Genomic DNA, 19,716 nt, shown 5'->3' with positions numbered 1-19,716 from the left:
TCATTGCTATAGTATGTGGGATCAGGTGAGTTAGAAAGCCCATTGAAAGCGGTTATCAGCTGATGATGCTCACCGCTTTTTTCTTGCCCCCCAGTACAACAATAACAGTGACTTTGATATCCAGCACTGGGAAAGAGTGAGTTTTCAGTGTGTTGGGCACATTTTAAAGTAGAGGTGCACAGTGCTGAGTCCTTTTTTTCTGTAAACAATAAGATTAAGTACAGGGGTGTTCTACTTTGATAGTCCAGTTACGGTACCTGCCTGCCTATGGATTTCCATCACTCTTTTTCAGTGGTGTGAACTGTGCTTGACATTTAACAAGATTAAACTCTCCATTGAGAAGTCACAACCATGTGTAGCTGCGGCGGTGTGTATACATACTGTCTTGCCTATGACTGTGCCAACTTATTTGACATAACAGCACACTGTGAGCCAGTCCCTTGTGATCCATTATGAATGCACTGGCACAAATATCACAATCGCAGTCTTGGGATCCTCGGGCAAGAGAGAGTGTTTCTCTGCTTTATGGCAGATATTTGAACTCTGAGCTCTTCTGCTTTGTGGCGGTTCAGCCTTCTGTCCGTTTATGGCCATTTTCAAATTTGAATGATCACATGTGTTCATGCTGCGGTATGTATGTGTGTGTGTGTGTGTGCTGAGAAAAGTATATTAAGCGCACTTTGGTACACCATGTTCCATCTCAGCTATATAAAACTGCAGACTCCCCACGATGTAGGAAGTAGATGTAGAATATGAATTCTACACACATACTGTAGCAGATGGTTTTCTGAAAACACACTGCTCGATATAATTGTAATAGTGGGCAAAGTATTAGCATATTGTTGTATACTGATTCACACTCTTGTGCATCTGCAAATACGTGCAGAACTGTAGGTTTTACTTGATTTTAAAATCTCTGCAATAAGCAGAAGTACACACAGACTTTTTTTCTTGGCCAGATGCTTTTATGTCAAACCAGAAGGGAGTGGAGTGCCAATATGACAGGAGGATGAGACAGATACTAAAAGAAAGTATTTTCAGTTGGTCTCTCTTGTCTGTATGCCTTCTGTGCATTGCAGTAGCTTTTGTGTAAGTCACAGCAAATGCATGTCCGCTCTTCTTTAAAACCTGTTGAGGTGCTTAATTTGTGATGAATTAATGAATCAGAAAGAGTGCAGAGCAGGTGCAGAGACTCTGAATTGGGCTTTACCTCATCATCACATGTTGAGCAGCTCAGTTAGCTGAGGTCACTTCATTTAACCTGGATAATCCAATCCAAATCCTCCCAGTAGAAAATATTCTCGGTTTCCAGGCAGTGCTGGGCACATAAGCCTGTTTCCTCAACAAGATTATCACACACTGCTTCTTGCCTGCCTGCTTGCTTTCTTCTCTTCTGCTGGCTTCCTCTCTGTCGTGCTTGCTGTGCCTCCACCACTGTCACGACGGTCTTTTTTTTTTCCTCCTCCAAGGAAAACGTTCTTTATTTCTTTCTTTTCTTCTTTTGTTTTCGTTCATTCAGCTTCTCACATGGACATGCATGCACACGCAGAGGAAGAGAAGGGGAAACAATTTAGACAAACTGTGCAGTGCTGATGGTATCTGCTCTTATCTGGTGAATGAAAGCGAGCAAACTTTCTGTGATAAACATGTCAAGATGCCATTACCCTAGACTTCACTAAACTTGTGAGGTCCCTTCCCTTGATATGAGATTGGTTTGGAACATGTTACTACAGAAAAGCACCCCGTGGTCTGTTCTCTGTAGATTTTGCCAAGTTTAAGATGCTTAAAGTCAGCCCATGATTTATATCTTTATGAGATGGAGTCTAGCACGGCAAGGAGCAACATTTTAGGGCTTCACAAACTTTTATTTCTTTCCTCTCTCCCTTTGTCCTTGGAAGTGAAGAAATGGAAAAGTGAGTGAACATGGAGACGGCTGACTTCAGTGAGGAAATTAGGAGGGATAAGCAAGAAATGAGCGAAGATAACCCACCATACGAACCTCGTCTACTGGGAGGTTTCAAGAGACCAAAGCAGGGACAGATGGGCGAGAAGAAATCTTCATTTCTCCTCCATTCATCTGTTTTAGAATTTATGCTGGGGTGGCAGATTTTAGCGAGAAAAATACAGATTATAGTGTGGATAATTTTCCATCACTGGACTAAACCAAGATCAGATTGATATAGACTGTTGAAACATTTCCTTTTGCATCTTCATTTTCATCCTTCGCTCCCCTGTTTCTGCAGTCTCCCTACAGATGAACTGTGTGTGGCTTCATCCGTAATTACACTTGAGAGCAAAACACAGAGAAACCTATATTAGACACTCTGATTTGCTGCTGGTTTCCCCCAGTATGTGAGCTACTCCATTAATTAGTATTGGCTTGTTTATGGGAAGGCTGTCATGGCCTAGATAACGATGCCAAAGTCACTTTTAATTAATGACCATAAAACATTTATGGAACCATAATTACTGAGTGAAAGCTAAGCCTATTAATATTGATCTAAAGATTAATTATTCTGACTTTTCATAGCTCTTTTTTGTGGTGCCATCCTTATATTTTGTCCTTATATTTCGTAGCTTTCTCCTTGATCTTTTATTTTCAGCTAGAGTATTTTTTTTCCACTGGATTTTCGAAATGTGGGCTCAATTAGGCCATTAGTGAGTTTTGAACATATGTAACAGCAATGTTCTTCTTAGCTACCGCTGTTCTGTGGGCATCGTGGGGATGTGATATTTTTGGGTTAAGCACAAGGAGGGCTTCCTATAAAAAGATGAAATCTTCCAATCAAACACTTCCCTTTTCAGTTTGCCTAGAATAAAACACTGATAAGTGAAAAATGTTTGGCTAAACAGTCCATTAATCCAGTTTGATTACTCTTCTTTAAAACCCAATAAGGAATGATGGACAGCCAGTGTAAAAAGTTAACTCCCCCCCCCAGCTTCTTAGTGCGAGTGATTACCAGTCCCCTTTTTACATTTTCCAGGGATTCTCTGCAGGATTGAAACACTGACCATGACTGACTCATGACCAGCAGAGAAGGTCTACAAGATGAGTTGGCACATAATGTCTTGACTTGTATAAAGTAGTACTCTCCTAAGTATTTAGGTTAACAAATAAAACACCACCCAACAACACCAAACCTCCTAAATGCTGCTGGCTGCATACATCTATCTGGAAGTGATACTCAGCATCCACACTTTGGTCTCTCCCAGTCGCACACTGACTAACACACGTGGTGTAACATGTCATATTTACATGTCTTTATCTAATGATTATTAATGCTAACAAGGACCTCTCAACATTTACAACCATAAACAAGAAAATGTGACATTTCTTTTATTCTTATTCTTTACTTTTAAATCACAAGCTATAAAACAAATCACATAGAATAGTTGTCTGTGTTTATAATTGTCAGAAGAACATTCACAGATTAATGTGAATGTGTGAAGGTGGCTTTTGACTGTTATCTGTAAAAGATGTCTCAGCGCCTTGCGTCATACTGGCAGCTCAACAGGGAAAGGCACAGTGTGTTCAGGTCAAAGTCATTTTGCTGCTTGACACTCCTCTTCCACCATACCAGCGTATATTGAATTCAAATATAAAAATATGAATACTGGGCTGCAAAGCTTAAATATTAGTTTTAGGCTGACTGATACTGAGGAGTACTGGATTCTGGAGGTCTCAGATGGCGAGGGAGTGACACGAGGGGCGGGAGAGGAGCATCTGGCCAGCATATGAGATGGAAGGGAATCCCAGGAAACTTGGTGACCCACTTCTTCCTGGTTTTTCCCTTTTTAATGTAGCGTTTGGACATCAAAGGAGTCGGGACACATGGCTGCCATCTCATAATGGATCTCACGTGAGATCTGAGAAACGAGGGACAGATGAACTGGCATCTATGCCCGCCATCTATGGCACTCTTTAATTTTCTCTCTCAGTAATCTTCCACCTACTGTATATTTCCTTTACCTAGTTTTACATTTCATCCTTGTGCTTGCTTCTCATGCTTTCTTTTTCAACCTCCCTCCCCCTTTATCTGAACCTTTTGTATATTGACCTTTTAACCACTTGTTTTCTTGTTTTTTATGCCATGCACTTAATTGCTGTACTTCACTTATTTATTTTATGCTCAGTTATGTCTTCCTGTTGTTGTTGTTGTTGTTGTTGTTGTTGTTGTTATTATTATTATTATTATTATTATTATTATTATTATTATTATTATTATTATTATTATTATTATTATTATTATTTTATTTTATTTATTTATTTTTTTACACAACAACAAATGAATTAATGTTTTGTTTGTGTGTTTTCTTCTGCTAGTCCTCTTCTAACATGGAGAGATGTACAGCACATTATCGTGAAGACCTCTAGAGCTGGGCATCTCAGCGCCCCTGACTGGAAGACCAATGCTGCTGGCTACAATGGTACACACACACACACGCGCGCAAACACAGAACAGACACATACACAGACACAGACAGAATTGATTGAATTGCATCATTGTGTACCAATGTTTTACCCTACCCCTTATTTAACATATTTTAATATGACACAATTTAATCTGATAATACTACATTAAATCTTCAATCCACCAGCAAATCACTAAAATAAACAATCAAGAGAAAAAAAATACGCCTAAAATTAAAGCTTCCCAAAGCATCTCACGCCTGAGGTCTTTTGCCTGATAGAACCTGTCCCAAGCAATGAATAAAATAAAAACTAAATCTCTGTTTTTACAACTTGACACCAATTTGAATGGAGGGCCATAATGTAAATGCTGCTGTGGTTTCAGCTCATTAACACACGTCAGTGTAGCAACCGTTGCATTTGCTGTTTATGCTGGGATATGGTGTTTTTAAAAGTAAAATACAAAACATTATTTTGATTCCTGGATCTTTTTTCTCCAATCAGAAGATAGGAGCTGAGCAGTTTCCAAATTTTTTTTTTCCATCTTGCTAAACTACTGCGCCGCCAGCTGCCATCTGTCAGGCTCCATGTTGTGGTTGCTGTTTTGTAATGTTGTGAGTGCATGTTTAAGTGTGTATGCATACCTGCGTGTGTGTGTGTGTGTGTGTGTGTGTGTGTTTGGTGTGCGTGTGTGTATGAGGGAGAGAAACCAAGAGAGTGAGAACTAAGGGTCAGCCAGGCTGCAGGCCCAGTGTGCCTGGAGAGTTTCCAAGTGACTGTTTTTTCAAAGAGGAACTAAAGAGAAACAGGACTGGGGAGGGGGGAGGGGGGTGGGGGGTGGTAGAAGTATGGAAGGAATTCATATTAGATTAGCTCTACCCATAAACTGAGTGGCTTCCCAACTTTCTCTTTACATTTTTATACAAGTACCTTTCAAAATGCAAAATTTCAGGCCATATTTTGACTTGATAATAATGTACACAGGAATCCAAACAGAGCACAGCACTAGACTCCTTACAGACCTATTCAGGGACGTTTTTGCTGAACCTAACCACTTTTTTTGTATTATTTGTGGAAACAGGATTTTGAAGAGAAAAAGAAAAAACCCAAACAAAACAAACATTATTGCTAAGAGACGCTCTAGACACAGTGATGTGCCGGTCTGTTCAACTGTGACTTCTCACTGTTGCCCACAGTCAGCCACTTGTATGGTTTCGGTCTGATGGACGCTGAAGCGATGGTGAAGGAGGCAGAACGATGGAGGCAGGTCCCTACTCAGCACGTCTGTGTGGAGAACGCAGACCGTCAGATCAGGTAAGATACAGTACAAACGCAGCACCACATCCTTGATGAGCTATATCCTCCCAAGTGGCCAGGCCAATACCACAGACCAGATACATATCACATTCACCTGAAAACACTACATGGCCAAAAGTATGTGGACAGAACACTGAATCGCTGCTGTGACGGCCTCCAGTCTTTCTGAACAGCTTTCATGCCTGATTTGCCCACATAAATGAGGTCAGACACTGATGTTAGTGATGAGGTATTCGCCAACTATTTCTTCACTGTCCTCGAAGGAAAAAAAGCCTTCGACAAGTTGTTGCTGCCAAGTTCGCCAAGTCCTTTGTTCTCTGAAAATATATGCCAGAGCATAAGGATTTCCGTTAACTAGATTAACGGACAGCCTCAAGTATATTAATTGTAGCAGACCCTTGTGATGTGAAGAAATCTGATGCTGTCTAGTGTTTGTATAATGTCCAAGTTTAAAGTGAGCCACGAGACAAGTGAGCTAGCTTTGAAACCGAAAAACCAAAGTGACAAAATGTGGTCGTGCTGATTTTTGAATACAGGCAGAATAATATGGTGGTTTTTGTGCGACTGTCACAACCCCCCTACCCTGCGTCTCTGTCTCAGTCCACTCTGCACTCCCTCAGTTGTACTGTCTTTCTTTTCTCTCTAAATTTTTTTTTCCCTCTCCCTGGTGTTTTATGCAGCGGCATGTGTTTGAGAGTGCGGTTGTGCAAGCTGTACCTTGATAGGGGCCAAGCATTAGTTCTGGCAGGGTGGTTCTCACAGAAGACCTTTACCACATGTGCGTGCGCTCACTCACACATACACACACACAGGGAGAGAGAGAGAGAGAGAGAGAGAGAGAAGAGAGCCAGGGCTTCACAGCTTGTTATTCTTGATGCAGCTGGAAGCCTGAGCACTGTTCTGTGTTAGGCTGGCTGGCTAAACTCTGGCCCTCAACTGGTTTACTTTCAGTCAAAGGCTTGGTGTCCAGCGACTGCAGCATTATCAGTGTCATTCTGTCTGTTCTGCTCCAGTGCACAAGTCAGTCCATATGAGGCTTATGTAAAGTCAAGCCTGTATCACGGGCAGTGGTGCTCAGGCCTCCATACTCATGTAATGTGTGCTGGATTATGGGGAGATTCTCAATGTTGTTGCGCGGAGGAAATAAAAGCAACCGTGTCATTTTGTCCTCCTTTTCCCATGTCGGCTGTCTTTATGGATAGAGATTTGTTAAACGGTCAGTCACACATCTGTCTAGTGGCTGACTGGGAACTGCAGCCGTGTTCATAGAGAAAGCATAAGATTCCTGGAACGTGTTCTGGAGCCGGGCCTATGTGCGTCTCTTCTTTGTTGGTAGATCGCCATGGGCGTGTGTTTTGTACTTCTGCTGAAACTTGCTACGCAAGTGCAGCCATAACCTCACTGCTGTGTTCCCACACACCTTCTGGCTGGCCCCTCTGCTGCGTTCGGTAATGTCTGTCTAAAATCGCTCGCCTCACTCCACTTGGAGCGCACACCAGGAACACTGCCTGATCTGTGTGCAATCAGGCTGGTGGTAATCAGCTGTGCATCTGCTCCGCTCCATCCCATGTGTACGGTTCACTTATCTGTGTTGTGTCATGGAGAAGCCAGAGCTGTGATATCAGCCGTAGACTCCCCAGCCATTTCTGCCGTCCACTTTCCAAACAGTCACTGACTGCTTACAAAAGAGACAATCAGTGTTTTCTTTTTGTTATTCATGTCATCAAGTCTTCTCGAACTCATGCAATTTTCTTTTTGTTTTTTTATTTATTTTAATTGTTTTCATTGGTTTAAATGTAAATTGTTTATATTGGATATTAATCTCTCATGGTCAGTCTAGCATTATGTAAATGATCAGAGATGGAGTCAAACAACAAATGGAGAAATTGGCATAGATTGTTTACCTGTCGGCGTTCTGGGAAAACAATTCACAACACTGTTTTGAATAACAAACTGCTCTCCCTCCTGTCATACTGATGCAATGATTTATAAGAGAGGGGCGAGATGCACTGTTGTTGCCACGTAAACCAATGACGGCAATCGTCACTTTCATCTTTATGGCTAATTTTGACCGTTCATGAACAAATAGTATTTTTTTTTTTACAGTAATTAATAATGAATGAGATGTTTCCACTGTCCACACAGCCACTTTCTCATGATTTCAGATGGTTACAATCAAGCTTAGAGCAATCAACTTAATGCTCAAAGCCAGTATTTATGACTGTAATTGAATATTTTCTGGATCTCAAGAGGCACTACATGGTCTGGATGGTAAAAGAGAACGCTTATTAATCAAATAAGCAATGAGGTTACTCTTTGTCTCAATTAATCTCTGAGCCAAGCGTGAGGAATACGTTCCAAGAAAAGATTGTCTTTACCAGCCGATAATTGTCTTGGGGATGATGAACTTCTGTGTTGTGTCAGTTGGTTCCTAAAAAGTGTCATCACTGTGATTATAACCCTGACGACAGGGAATCTAATAAAATTGTTTCCAATACAGGATCAAACAGCACAAGTCTGGCATTATTTATCTTTCACCTCTCCACCCTGCAAAAATTAATTATCATGAGCCTTTTATGTGTTATTCTGCCAGCAAGTGTAATTCACCGGCTCTGTTTTAGTTTCCAGTGAATAAACTCTGCATGTAATCCAGTGAGTTAATGTGTTGAGTTGGCTCAGCTGCTCCATGTCCAACTGCTGTGCAGCAGCAATGTCTGACTCTTTTTCTCCAAAGCCTCACTCTGGCAAGATGGTATTCATTGTCCAAAGTGCTGGATCTGTCCATGTTTTGACTTTTTTTTGGTATTGTAATGCCATTGTATTAGATCATTCAGCAGATGTTATTGAAGGGGTCATTAGATATTAGATGTATTGACTGTTGGGTGATTTTCCTGCTGCTGATCCGTGCATAGCAGAAATAGCAAATAATGTTCTTTGTCTTTCTTATCATGCCCATGCTTCTTGGTTTCTGTGGCTGCTTGAGGTTTAAGAAATGGAAAACCTTAATATAGACTTGGTGCATGCTCTTTGGTTTTTTTGGATTAGATTAAACCAAAAGAACCATATGAGATTGCTTTCATGGGCGTCTCTGTGTATTGAAACCTGACATTGAGTGTTATTTCAGTCACTAGCAGCATTTTTGGCGAGAGTTGACAGGGCTGAATAGCTCAATGTAGAGAGACGGCAACAGACTCCGGCCGCACAGAGCAAAGAGACTAAACGTCCGTTATCGCTGAGGGCGCACAGTGACATTCAGCAGTAAATCCTGTGATGTGTAGATGATGATGGCCACTTCTGATTAAAGTGGTGAATGTCGCAAAGACTGGATCAAATATTACAGTATAACACTAAGTTTCCTCATCTTTCTTTTTAGAAAGCCATTTTAAGATTATTTGTGTAAATGATCAAATTAACAATAAATGATTTGTTTCTGGCTGTTAGTGTTCGCATTATGGCCACCAGTATCAGCCCAACTGCTGTCTAAAGAAAGATCTTGGTGCTATGTTGCTGGCAGATTAAAACAACCAGTTGTATGAATGAGCTGGCAGGTTTTATTACTTTTTGGATTGAAGGGGTAAATCCCAGTCTCTTCACTGGTCCTCCCTCTAGTCCCAGACTGGGTCCAAGGCTGTGTCTCTGGCCCAGTCAACAAGGCCCTGGGTAGCCCCACACCACCATTTTGCCATTTGTATTACCCAAGGAGAGCTTCCAGGGAAACCAAAGCACCTGTTTTGATGTGTTCCTGTCAGAAGCCCCTCCTTTATGTCATGAATCAAGCCTTCAATTTTATGCGTTGCCTAGTGGCAGAGTGAATTCTGTAGTGACTATTAATAGGGAACTAATTTTAACACAGATGATGTTATTATTTGCAAAGAAGAAGGATATCTGAATTTTAAAGACATGTATAGCCTATACTGTCTCAGACGTCAGCCATATGTATGAATGTGCATCTTATCAGTGCAACAGGATATGTTACTCTGCTCTTACCTGATATTTGCTGATTTGTTGTTTTTAGTTGTAGTTTGTAATATTTGTAAAATTCAGATTTCCCCACTTTTTGTATGTCAAGCTTACTTTGAGTGGATTTTGTTGTTTCTATCAGTGAACTGAAAGTCTTAAAGAATTTGGTGTGTGTTGATTAAAAAAAAACTTGGTGGTAAATTTTCCCTTTGTGGTTCATTAGCTGTCAAATACATAACTGAAACATCAACTTCTGTCACTTATAAACTGTCTCAGTATGTTTTTACCAACCTTTATCCTTTTATTGGTTTCCATCCTGTCCTCTAGAACCATCCGTCCAGAGCACGTGGTTCGGTCGGTGTACAAGGCCACAGGATGCAACGACAACCCCAACCACCATGTGATCTACTTGGAGCACGTGGTTGTACGTATTACAATCACACACCCTCGCCGTGGAGACCTGTCAATCAACCTGACCTCACCCTCAGGGACCAAGTCTCAGCTGCTCGCCAACAGGTAAAAAGATGCCATCAGTTATCTGCAGTGTCATATCACATCACTAATGATCAAATTGACTATTTTATACTGAATTATATAATTTTTTGTATTGTGAGTGTGTATTGAATGTTTTTGTAAATGAATCTATAAGCTGAAGACGGTTCAGTAAAATAGAGTGAAGAGTGATTTCAGTGAAGAGACAAAGTACTTTAAGACAGTTGTCTTGTCGTGGGGTTAAATACTTAGTTAACAAAATATTTATGTATTTATGTATCATTAGTATTTAGCTAATAATGAAATAATGATTAGCTAAATGCTAATCGTCCATGCTTGCTTTAATAACAACAGTTATTGTAATTTGTACAAAAGAAACATATAGAAACCCCCAGGGGTCTGTATAATGGATATAGTGTACACAATGTATGTACATTGGCCACATTCACCTCAAGTAAACCACAGTCCTCTACAATGTTTGTCCACAGTTCATTAGAGGCTGTGATTGTACAGAGTTGAGTGGTTGAGACTGTTTGTTCTGGCTTTTGCAGCACTTGAGTTGTTTCCTCATCTGATATCATTGTATGTTTTCCGTGTGTGTACATGTGTGTGTGTATTCCTGATATGCAGGTTGTTTGATCACTCCATGGAGGGTTTTAAGAACTGGGAGTTCATGACCACCCACTGCTGGGGAGAGAAGGCAGCAGGCGACTGGGTCCTAGAGATCTATGACTCACCTTCTCAGCTTCGCAGCCAGAAAGTACCGGGTATGAAAGTGATGACGATTTCTGTAATTGATTTTTTTTTTAAACAAACAAAAAGAATCACAAGTTCAGATAACCAATTTCCACTTTCAGTGTTACTTACAGATATGGTGTAAGTAGAAAAGAGGGAGGTTTTGTGTGGAGTTGAGTGCAGGACTAGCAGAACACACACACACACACACACACACACACACACACACACACACACACACACACACACACACACACACACACACACATACACATACACACACACACACGCTCAGGAGGCAGTGAACTTAGCTTAACTGAAATGACCCACTAACTTAACAACATAATAAAGTCTCAAATGGAGAGTAGCAGTTGTTATGTGAATCGCTGTAGTGTCGGCTGACTTGTGCCTCGTTGTAGTGGATGTCTCTACACGTTATGTGATCTGTGTGAACAAATGGTGAAAAATGCATATCAGTAGAAGAATAAACATGCACAACTGCATGACAAAAAAAAACTGGATCATAATGATAGTGCTACATATGAAATAAGAAAAAAAGAAACAGCATCACATACTCATCTGCTCACTACCAGGACCGATTGAAGTGTTGCTGTGTCTGTAGAGTGACTCTTGCTGTGCTTGTGTTTCCTCAGGCAAACTGAAGGAGTGGTCACTGGTGCTGTATGGCACCTCTGTGCACCCATACTCATCCTCATCCCCACCTCTGCGCAATGAAAGGACTCGCTCCACAGACATGCTGACGCCCACCGATGAGGAGTTCACAGAGGAGTACAATGGTAAGTAATAAATCTCAGACAGGTTAGCCGCAGCAGAAGCCATGTTGTCATGTGTTAAAAGGTAACATAATTCTTTTGCAGACCTTTTTTTTTTACTAACCAGTTACTATGGCGAATAGAAATACAGCAACATATGGTTTAAGGGTGCCATCGGAGAGTGTAGTTTACTTTGTGAAGCTGTGATCCTGTGGTTCTTTCTCCTATCACTAAAGTGTTTATTGTGTCTTTGTCTCCAGGCCCCTGTGACTCTGAATGCAATGAGAATGGCTGCGAGGGCCCCGGACCCCATCACTGCATTAACTGCCTCCACTACTTCCTCAAATTTAAGAACAACACCAGGTCAGGCCGCATTTTTTCACACTCAGTGTTGGCTTTGCAGGCAATATTTTTTCTTTCTTGTGTACTTCAAAATTTTACTGAACATATTGACCTGATAGTAAACTTCCACATTATCATTATTTTTATGCCTGAAGTGGCTCACAAATGAGTCAAACTATTAAAAAGTTAGTATATAACAAAGGTGAAATAAGAGACTATGTGACAAGTTATATAAATACTGAGTGTGTTAGGGACAAAACAACAGACTTAATTAACTATGTTTTTGTTTGGATAATTTTAGGTTGCATAATGAAAGTGGCTGAAAATAGACTCATTTTTGTCACTTTAGAGGAATAATTAATAATAATAATAATAATACAAAAAAATTAAATAGCAGCTTGTTCTAACTCCACCAGCGCCACCTTTTTTTCCTTTGAATTTAAAACATGTATTGAGCTAAAACGCTACAGATAGAAGATACATCTGGCCTGTATATTCTTCAAACAACATCTGATTGTTTTGAAATGTGTGGAGTCGTCTAGGAGTCTAGAGACAGTCAAATAAAGAGAGGGATCAATACTAGCTGAGGGGTTCTTAATAAGAAAGTTTTATAAAGTGAATGTTAATGCCTGCCGACCCACGATAACTGGATTTTATCGGCTCGAGGCAAGATTTCCATTAAGTTTACATGCGTCAAAGAAACATTTGTATAAAAGCCTAGTTTGCATGAATGAATTTAATAATCACCCCATCAGCAGGATTTGACCATCTACCTCTTTTTCTCTATGAACACAACAAAGAAGTCAGAGCAGCTGGTGACTTTCTGACAAGTGAAACTGAAAAATAGAAAGAAGAGATGTGAAGGTATTTATTTGGATGAACTCAGCGCACTTGTATTTTAAAGCCTTGTAAAACAGTGTGCATCAGTGTTAAAACTAGTATTGCAGTGGTTAGTGTGGAATTCAACACATTTCCCCTTTCTACACCATGTGAGGTCGTAGTTCCCAGCTCATTTGTCTTGTTTGATGGTCGTATGGTGTGAATAAGGTGAAGAAACAGTTGTGACCGGATTCATTTCACCTTGTCAGGCTGATAACAGAGGTGCTGTTTCCTGTTAGTCATAATATGTTGAGTTTGTCCCACCCCTCTGTTAATTGTGGGTATACATCTGCAAGTGTGTGTGAGAAAGAGAGAGAGAGAGACTGTGTGTTAGACAATGAGTTTGTGCATGTGTGCACATTTGTGTTGCCCTTAGGATCCCATTAGGATCAAAGTTGTAATTGCCTTTGTGTCAGCGGGTCTCTGCACTAATAAAAGGCAAACCGATGCAGGTGCATCAGAATGTGCAAGCTTAGGTCCTGCCTTATCATTAGCCCACTTTAGAGGTGCACTGCCCTTTTCTGCCACCACAGGGAGCAATTGATGAATGACGAGTGGGGGAGTGGTGGGAGGAAATAGGAGGGCCAGAGGTGGTGTTGGTGTTTAATGTTAAGATAATTACATCCTTATATGTGTTTGATGGTCTAGACGGTCTAAAAGGTGGGAACTTTCAGGATTTTTTGTGCACCTCTTTCCAGTTTTACTTCCACAAAAAAATGTTAGTGGGAAGAATTATTTGTTACACTTGTATGCCTAAAACTTTTTCGCCCATAAAATAGGCTTTATGCACAGATCCACTACTTCCTGAAATAAGCCAGCTCCTTTATTTCCTGTCTTACATTAAGGAGCTGGCTTATTTCAGGAAGTAGTGGAGCTGTGCATAAAGCCTATTGTCCAGGATAAGTTGGATAAGTTGTCAAATTTAAACAGCAATATTGTATCTGCTTTGATTTAATTTAGGATGATGTAATGATGATGTAATATAATCATGTGCTGTTTGGGAAAAAAGTAGTGAGGAAATGATCACATCCATAATGTAGCTACAACCCTGATTGTACAATGTGAGAGGTGAGGACTCTCACTGCATTTCAATAACAAGAATGATTGTGAACCATGTGAAAATAAGAGTCACCTTGAGGGAAAAAAACATGACATGTTACTTTAGGACACTTTTACAGCACAATTGTCACAACACAATTTTAAGAACGTGGGTAGCAAAAACCTTGAACTTTGATGTAGATGCTTTCATTCTTTACATAATCATTCCAGCGTAGTAGAGAAATGGTCTTGAAGTTGGAGGACAAACGGATGGTAGTGTGCACGGCACATGTGGATTATGTGTTTCACACGTGCCATATGTGTTTCTTGGCAGAAAAAAGGAGTTGTGTGAATAAGGCTTAAGGAGTGCGTACGTGTGTATTTTGTGCTCCTGAGGATTCTAGAGATTTCCATTTCACCTTAGGAAGGGAGCCTCGGGGTGAAGTGGGGAATGACACAGGCCTGTGAAGTTATCCAACAGATGTTACACCTGTTCACCATATAGCAGCCAGACACACACACACACACACACACAGTCCCTGGACGTCTGTATGTTCCCAAATCATGATGTGCTATTGATCCATGAAAAAGAAGTTGACATTTACATCAGATGATCATAAGCAAACTATTCCTGCTCAACTCTATGAAAGTGTATTTTACTTCAGCTTGAATTTAAAATTGCACACTCTTACAAGAGGCCCATGTTTTACATTTAATTACATAACTTGTCCCTATCCTGCTTCCACCCCTTTAAGGATTTTCAGATTGAACAAGGAAGACCTTCTTGTCTTCCACTTTTGCCCTTAGTGACGCTCCTTTTTACCCCATATGGTTTGGTTTGGTTTATTTATTTAGCACAAAAAAAAATGTGTATAACGCTGCGCAAGGAGAGAACGAAGTCCTAGCGAACTTGTACAAGGTTCCACCCCTGTCAATAATACAAAACAAGAGACAAGCATACAACATACATGAGCTAAACAAAAGACAAAAGATCAAGGTAGGACTTGAAGCAAATAACAGCAAAAAAATATGTGACAAAAGCAGAACAATGACAGAGAAAATATAGTTAATATATCTCTCTTTTCTCTCTCTTCAATCAACTCTCCGCAGGATGTGTGTGTCGGAGTGCCCCAGTGGATTTTTCCGTGATGATAGGAAGCGTTGCAAGAAGTGCTCCTCATTGTGTGAGACCTGTGTTGGTAGCCGTAGTGACCAGTGCACCACATGCAGGGCTGGCTTCCACCTCAACGAGGGCTCCAACACGTGTGTTGCCAACTGTGCCGACAGCTTCTACCTCGATCATGGTATGTTTCACTGCTCACTAAACTGGCTCTACAAAGCACAAACTCCTAACTAATGAGTGCACATGATTGCACTCCATGCATTGAGACTTTGTTTCCATTCTCTTTCTCTTCTTTCATTGTTCCAGCCTGGATTTCTTTTGTGTTTTCTGTCTGTCTGTATCTCTTTTCGTATAACTTGTGTGTAAGTGTTCTCAAAAAGCTGCAGGAAAAAAATGCATCTGTTAACGATAAATCCATCAGTGGCTCAGCCGCAGTTGGCCATTGCGCCCGACCAAGGTCGCTGTCTATCCTGGCAAGTCCATTGTTAATTTGCTGCCCATCGATCAGATTTTCAAGGTCTGAAGACTTGAAGATTAGAGTATAGTGAAATGTATTGTTCCCGGTGGAGGAGGTAATCCATAATCAGGACAATGCCAGTGCACCTGCATCACAAAAAAATAATCACAACTATCAACAGAAGTGCTTCAGTTCACTACCTCAGAATGACGCCATTGTATCCTTGATGTAATGTCTGGCCACTTGTTTATTTTCTATGCACTTACTGAACCGAGCAAAGCTGAAGAGGTCGCTAGTTAGCAGGGTTTTTTTTCTTCACCAGATTATTGTGGAGCAAAACGTGAAACAAAGCAGAACTGCAAGACGATTATCTTTGGATCATGATACGAGGAGTCACCTTGTCTTCTCTGTGTCAACTAAAGCTTTATAATAAATAGAGCGGTGCGTACATATGGAGTGGTAAATGTGTGCATTTACTACCTTGTTTTATGTCAAAGATGTATGTCAGTCTGGATGAAAGTCAACCGGCAATGAGAGACTGGAACTATGTATGTCTTATAATTATATCTATATATTGGTTTGCCGCCAAGACAGTGTGAGTCCTGGCAGCTCAGAGAGTCTCTGGCAGCAGATCTGATGTGATCTGATCCAAGTTCAATCATAACATTTCAGCAGGCCAAGATGTAGCAGATACTTCTTTCCTTCGACTGCTGGCACTGAAGAGGAACACGTTGTGTTAAATGAGCTATCTAGAGTCTATTTTGTCTTTGTTAGTCTGACAGCAAGTCAAGGTGAATTCTTGCCTTTATCAGTGCATAGACACAGGTTTGTGTTTGGTGGGGTATGAACTAACTTTAGTGTTAAATCTACTATTGTGTCCCTAATATCCCTAATAAATGCTCGTATCCAACAGTCTAAAATCTCAACATACTTCAACAGAAAGCAACAAAAGCAGCTTCAAATCTTCAAATTTGAGGTCTTCAGGACTGGTACCTGACTAACTAATTGCTCCATCAACTATATAATTTCAGCACTTATTCTGACCTTCAGATTGCAGCTGAAATAGGAAAGTAATGTCTGGGAGGCAACAGTAAAATATTTTCTACATTTTCTGTCTGTGACTTGTCCATATCCTGCTTCCACCCTTTAAGGATGTTCAGATTCCTGAAAATATGACCATCCCTCACTTACCCTCAGTCTCCTCCTCTAAGCTCTGACCATATGACTTTCCAAACAAAACAAAAGGTTGTGTCAGACATAAACAATGATTTTGCAGAAATAACAGTTTTGATTTATAGTCATACTCCTAAATGGTCTATTGGTTTCCCCTGAATAATAAAACGTGTTATTTACACATGTTTTTGGCAATGCTCATCGCTGCTGAAGGCAGAAGGGTCCATGTGCGTTGTGTCAAAGTGTCATTGCCTTTAGTCTGCCTTTTGAAATATTCATCTACATTCCTTTCGTCCCTCACCAACACTACAATCTTCTTTTTTATCCCTGCAGCTCTAGCCTTTTGACATTTCCGTTCTTCCCCCTCCTCTCTTACCATCTCTTTCCCCCGCCTTTTGTCCTCCTGTTTTGTTAATCTACCCCTTATTTCACTTATTCCCTCTCCTTTCCTCCTCCACTTTTCTCACTGGTCTCTCTCATTCTCTTTACCTCTGCCCCTTCACCACTGTCTTCCTTCTCTGCTCCCGTTCTTTGTTTCAAATGCAACCAGACCTCTGGTTCATATTAGCCACTGTGTATGACTGGCTCACCCTGTGTCTTCCAGACTCCAACATTTGCAGGAGATGTCCAGAGAACTGTAAGAGGTGCAACGCCTCCAATCTCTGCACAGAATGTAAACCTGGGATGAGGTAAGCTGTAATTCACACTAAGCAAAGCCTAACCAGAGTTACTGATTACTTTAGTTGTGACAGTTGTGATTTTAGCGACCTGACAGCATCTGATTTCAGTCTTGCTGTGTTTGCTGCTACATGACTTGTGACTATAACTTGCAGTCTGTTTAGATATTTGGCTGGACCACAACAGCAGGGTCAGCCCTACAGTATAAACAATTCTGTTTTTGACTGAGTGATATAGTTGTGTTAAAACCTGCACTGTTGCCAACCTCCTTATCAATTTTTTTCATTCAAAAAAAAAAGCACTGAGGAACAAATCAAGTGACTTTTTGGACAAACAGCATCTTCTTTTTCTTTTGTCGTCTTCACTGCCCCCTGCTAGCGTCAGACACAGGCCTCTGTGTGTTTACTTAGTTCAAATGGTAGAGAGACATTGCAGAAGCTTGTTACCTAGATGCTGGCTGTGCTTTGGATGAGAGACAATATGAGGAAGACATCCTGCTGCTTCTAAATTTATTTTGAAATGATCATTTCACAGTTAAATATAGACAAAAGGCCATAGCACAGCTTGCAGTCTTAATGGTCTCCTCCTCGGCCCTTGTCCTGTTATCTGACATCAGAAGTTGGAGTGAGAATTCAATTCAGCATCAAATACAGGGTATGTTTGAATACAGAGAGCAAAACTGAAACTGCCTGACAGTAGGCAGACTGCAATGACATCAGTTGTTTACAGCGCTTCCACAACAGTTTTTAGTTTTAATGTCCTCAGTTTTGCACAGAGACCTTATAAGGTCCAGCCACACTATAGGACCTAAGCCAGTCTTGTTACCACAGTAATGCTATAGTTAGAAAAACTGCCTCAGAAATGGTCTGTAGGGTTTGCCTGAACACTACCTTACATCAGAGTTGTACTGTGGCCCCGTTACAACCACATAATCAGTCGACCTCCAAAGATGTCGCCGTGCTTGAAACTGAATGCTTGCAGAATCATTGTTCAATGTCTGAAGCCCGCTCTGCCTGCTCCTTTCTGACATTAGAAATAGAGGTTGCAGTTTCCAGCAATTTTTGCAGCCACTTCACACAGGAAATTTGCCAGGTGCGTGGAAGCGAGACAGTAAGCAAGAGTTGAAAGTCTCTCCGGTTCTCCTTTTTCACATTTTATGCATTTCACTGTCACCACCTGTGTGTGCAAACAAGTGGAGCACTGTGCTAACATCTCAGATCTCACTGTGACATGATCCCAGACATGTTTTTTAAGCTTCCAGTATTGTGCATAATTTTTTTACATTTTCTTATGCTCTGGAAGACTAGACTAAAACTTGGACTTCAATTTTACAATTTGAAATAAAGTCCAGTGAATTTGATCAGTGCTCATCTGCACAACAAAGGTTTATAGTGATGTTCCAGGCATGTGTCCTCTGGCTTCGGAAACTGAACACTAACGCCAACCCAAATTTAACATGTAAACAGCTGAGGGACATTATTTATACTTAATCTTTTTTTAAAATTATTAGCGATTATTTGTCCATGTGGCTGTGTGCTTGGAAAAGTCCCTTAACATGTGATATAGCCCCAAGCATGCTGCCTTCATACCTGCTGGTATAAATCACTGGTAAGGTTTAACATTACAGTCCGTTGCATCTTTTTGCATCTGTTTTACTCGAATATCATTCTTGTGGTTTGAGGGGGAAAAAAATGCTTAAATGCTGTAGGAGCACAGTGTTGCTAATGTAGACCAGCACATTGTGTTACACTGTGGTTTGGGTTCGCAGCATGAACCAATGAAACCAGGGCTTTCCAACCGTTTTCCACTTGGGGCCCAAATTGAGTAAACTGAGTTTCACTCTGCGACCCAGGCTTATTAAAGCCCACATATACTCATGTTATGCGGAGCCACAAGAAGTGAAGCGAACCTCTGATCTAACACATTTACTTATCCATGCAGACATGTTTCACTTCATTTCTGGCCACTTCTGTGACAGCCTTCTTAAACTGCCCCACTACACTGGACCTGACAACGGTTAGGGTGTTTCAGAGTGCTTGAATTCCGGATAGGTCAGGAAGGAAACACTTGTGTGAAGTGTTTAAAACACATTGTGGTCTTGAACCGGGTGTTCAGCGTAGCCAGAGGTGGAGGTGGGGACACTTGTAAGCCATAATTTCCTCTGAAAGCCAGTGAGACCACAGCAAGTCGCATGCTCACACACGTACACACATTCACGCAGAGCTCTCCCTTCTCACATTTAGCTCACCATTCACGGTCGGTTAGGAGCTGAGGAAGAAGAGAGGACCAGGCGCGATCGTTTCTGGGAAACGTTAGCTAACACAGACCAGCTGTTTTT

The 19,716-nt window shown here is 40.9% G+C and overlaps 1 protein-coding gene across 2 annotated transcripts in view; it reads left to right on the top strand.

Moving 5' to 3' along the window:
• Positions 1 to 19,716, top strand: part of pcsk5b (proprotein convertase subtilisin/kexin type 5b) — a 72,686-nt gene that overhangs the window by 28,139 nt on the left and 24,831 nt on the right. For both annotated transcript variants that reach the window (XM_085786656.1, XM_085786657.1), the window contains exons 10-17: positions 4,325 to 4,428; positions 5,608 to 5,725; positions 10,016 to 10,204; positions 10,811 to 10,947; positions 11,569 to 11,712; positions 11,949 to 12,051; positions 15,058 to 15,251; positions 17,305 to 17,389. In XM_085786656.1, coding sequence (XP_085642782.1) covers positions 4,325 to 4,428; positions 5,608 to 5,725; positions 10,016 to 10,204; positions 10,811 to 10,947; positions 11,569 to 11,712; positions 11,949 to 12,051; positions 15,058 to 15,251; positions 17,305 to 17,389 — 1,074 coding nt within the window. The remainder of the gene's footprint in view (positions 1 to 4,324; positions 4,429 to 5,607; positions 5,726 to 10,015; positions 10,205 to 10,810; positions 10,948 to 11,568; positions 11,713 to 11,948; positions 12,052 to 15,057; positions 15,252 to 17,304; positions 17,390 to 19,716) is intronic.

Source organism: Trachurus japonicus, chromosome 9, assembly GCF_045865225.1.
Source record: "Trachurus japonicus isolate A0001 chromosome 9, Traja_1.0".
NCBI lineage: Eukaryota > Metazoa > Chordata > Actinopteri > Carangiformes > Carangidae > Trachurus > Trachurus japonicus.
The sequence above is the reverse complement of the archived record's forward strand: the minus strand, read 5'-3'. Positions and strand labels throughout refer to the sequence as shown.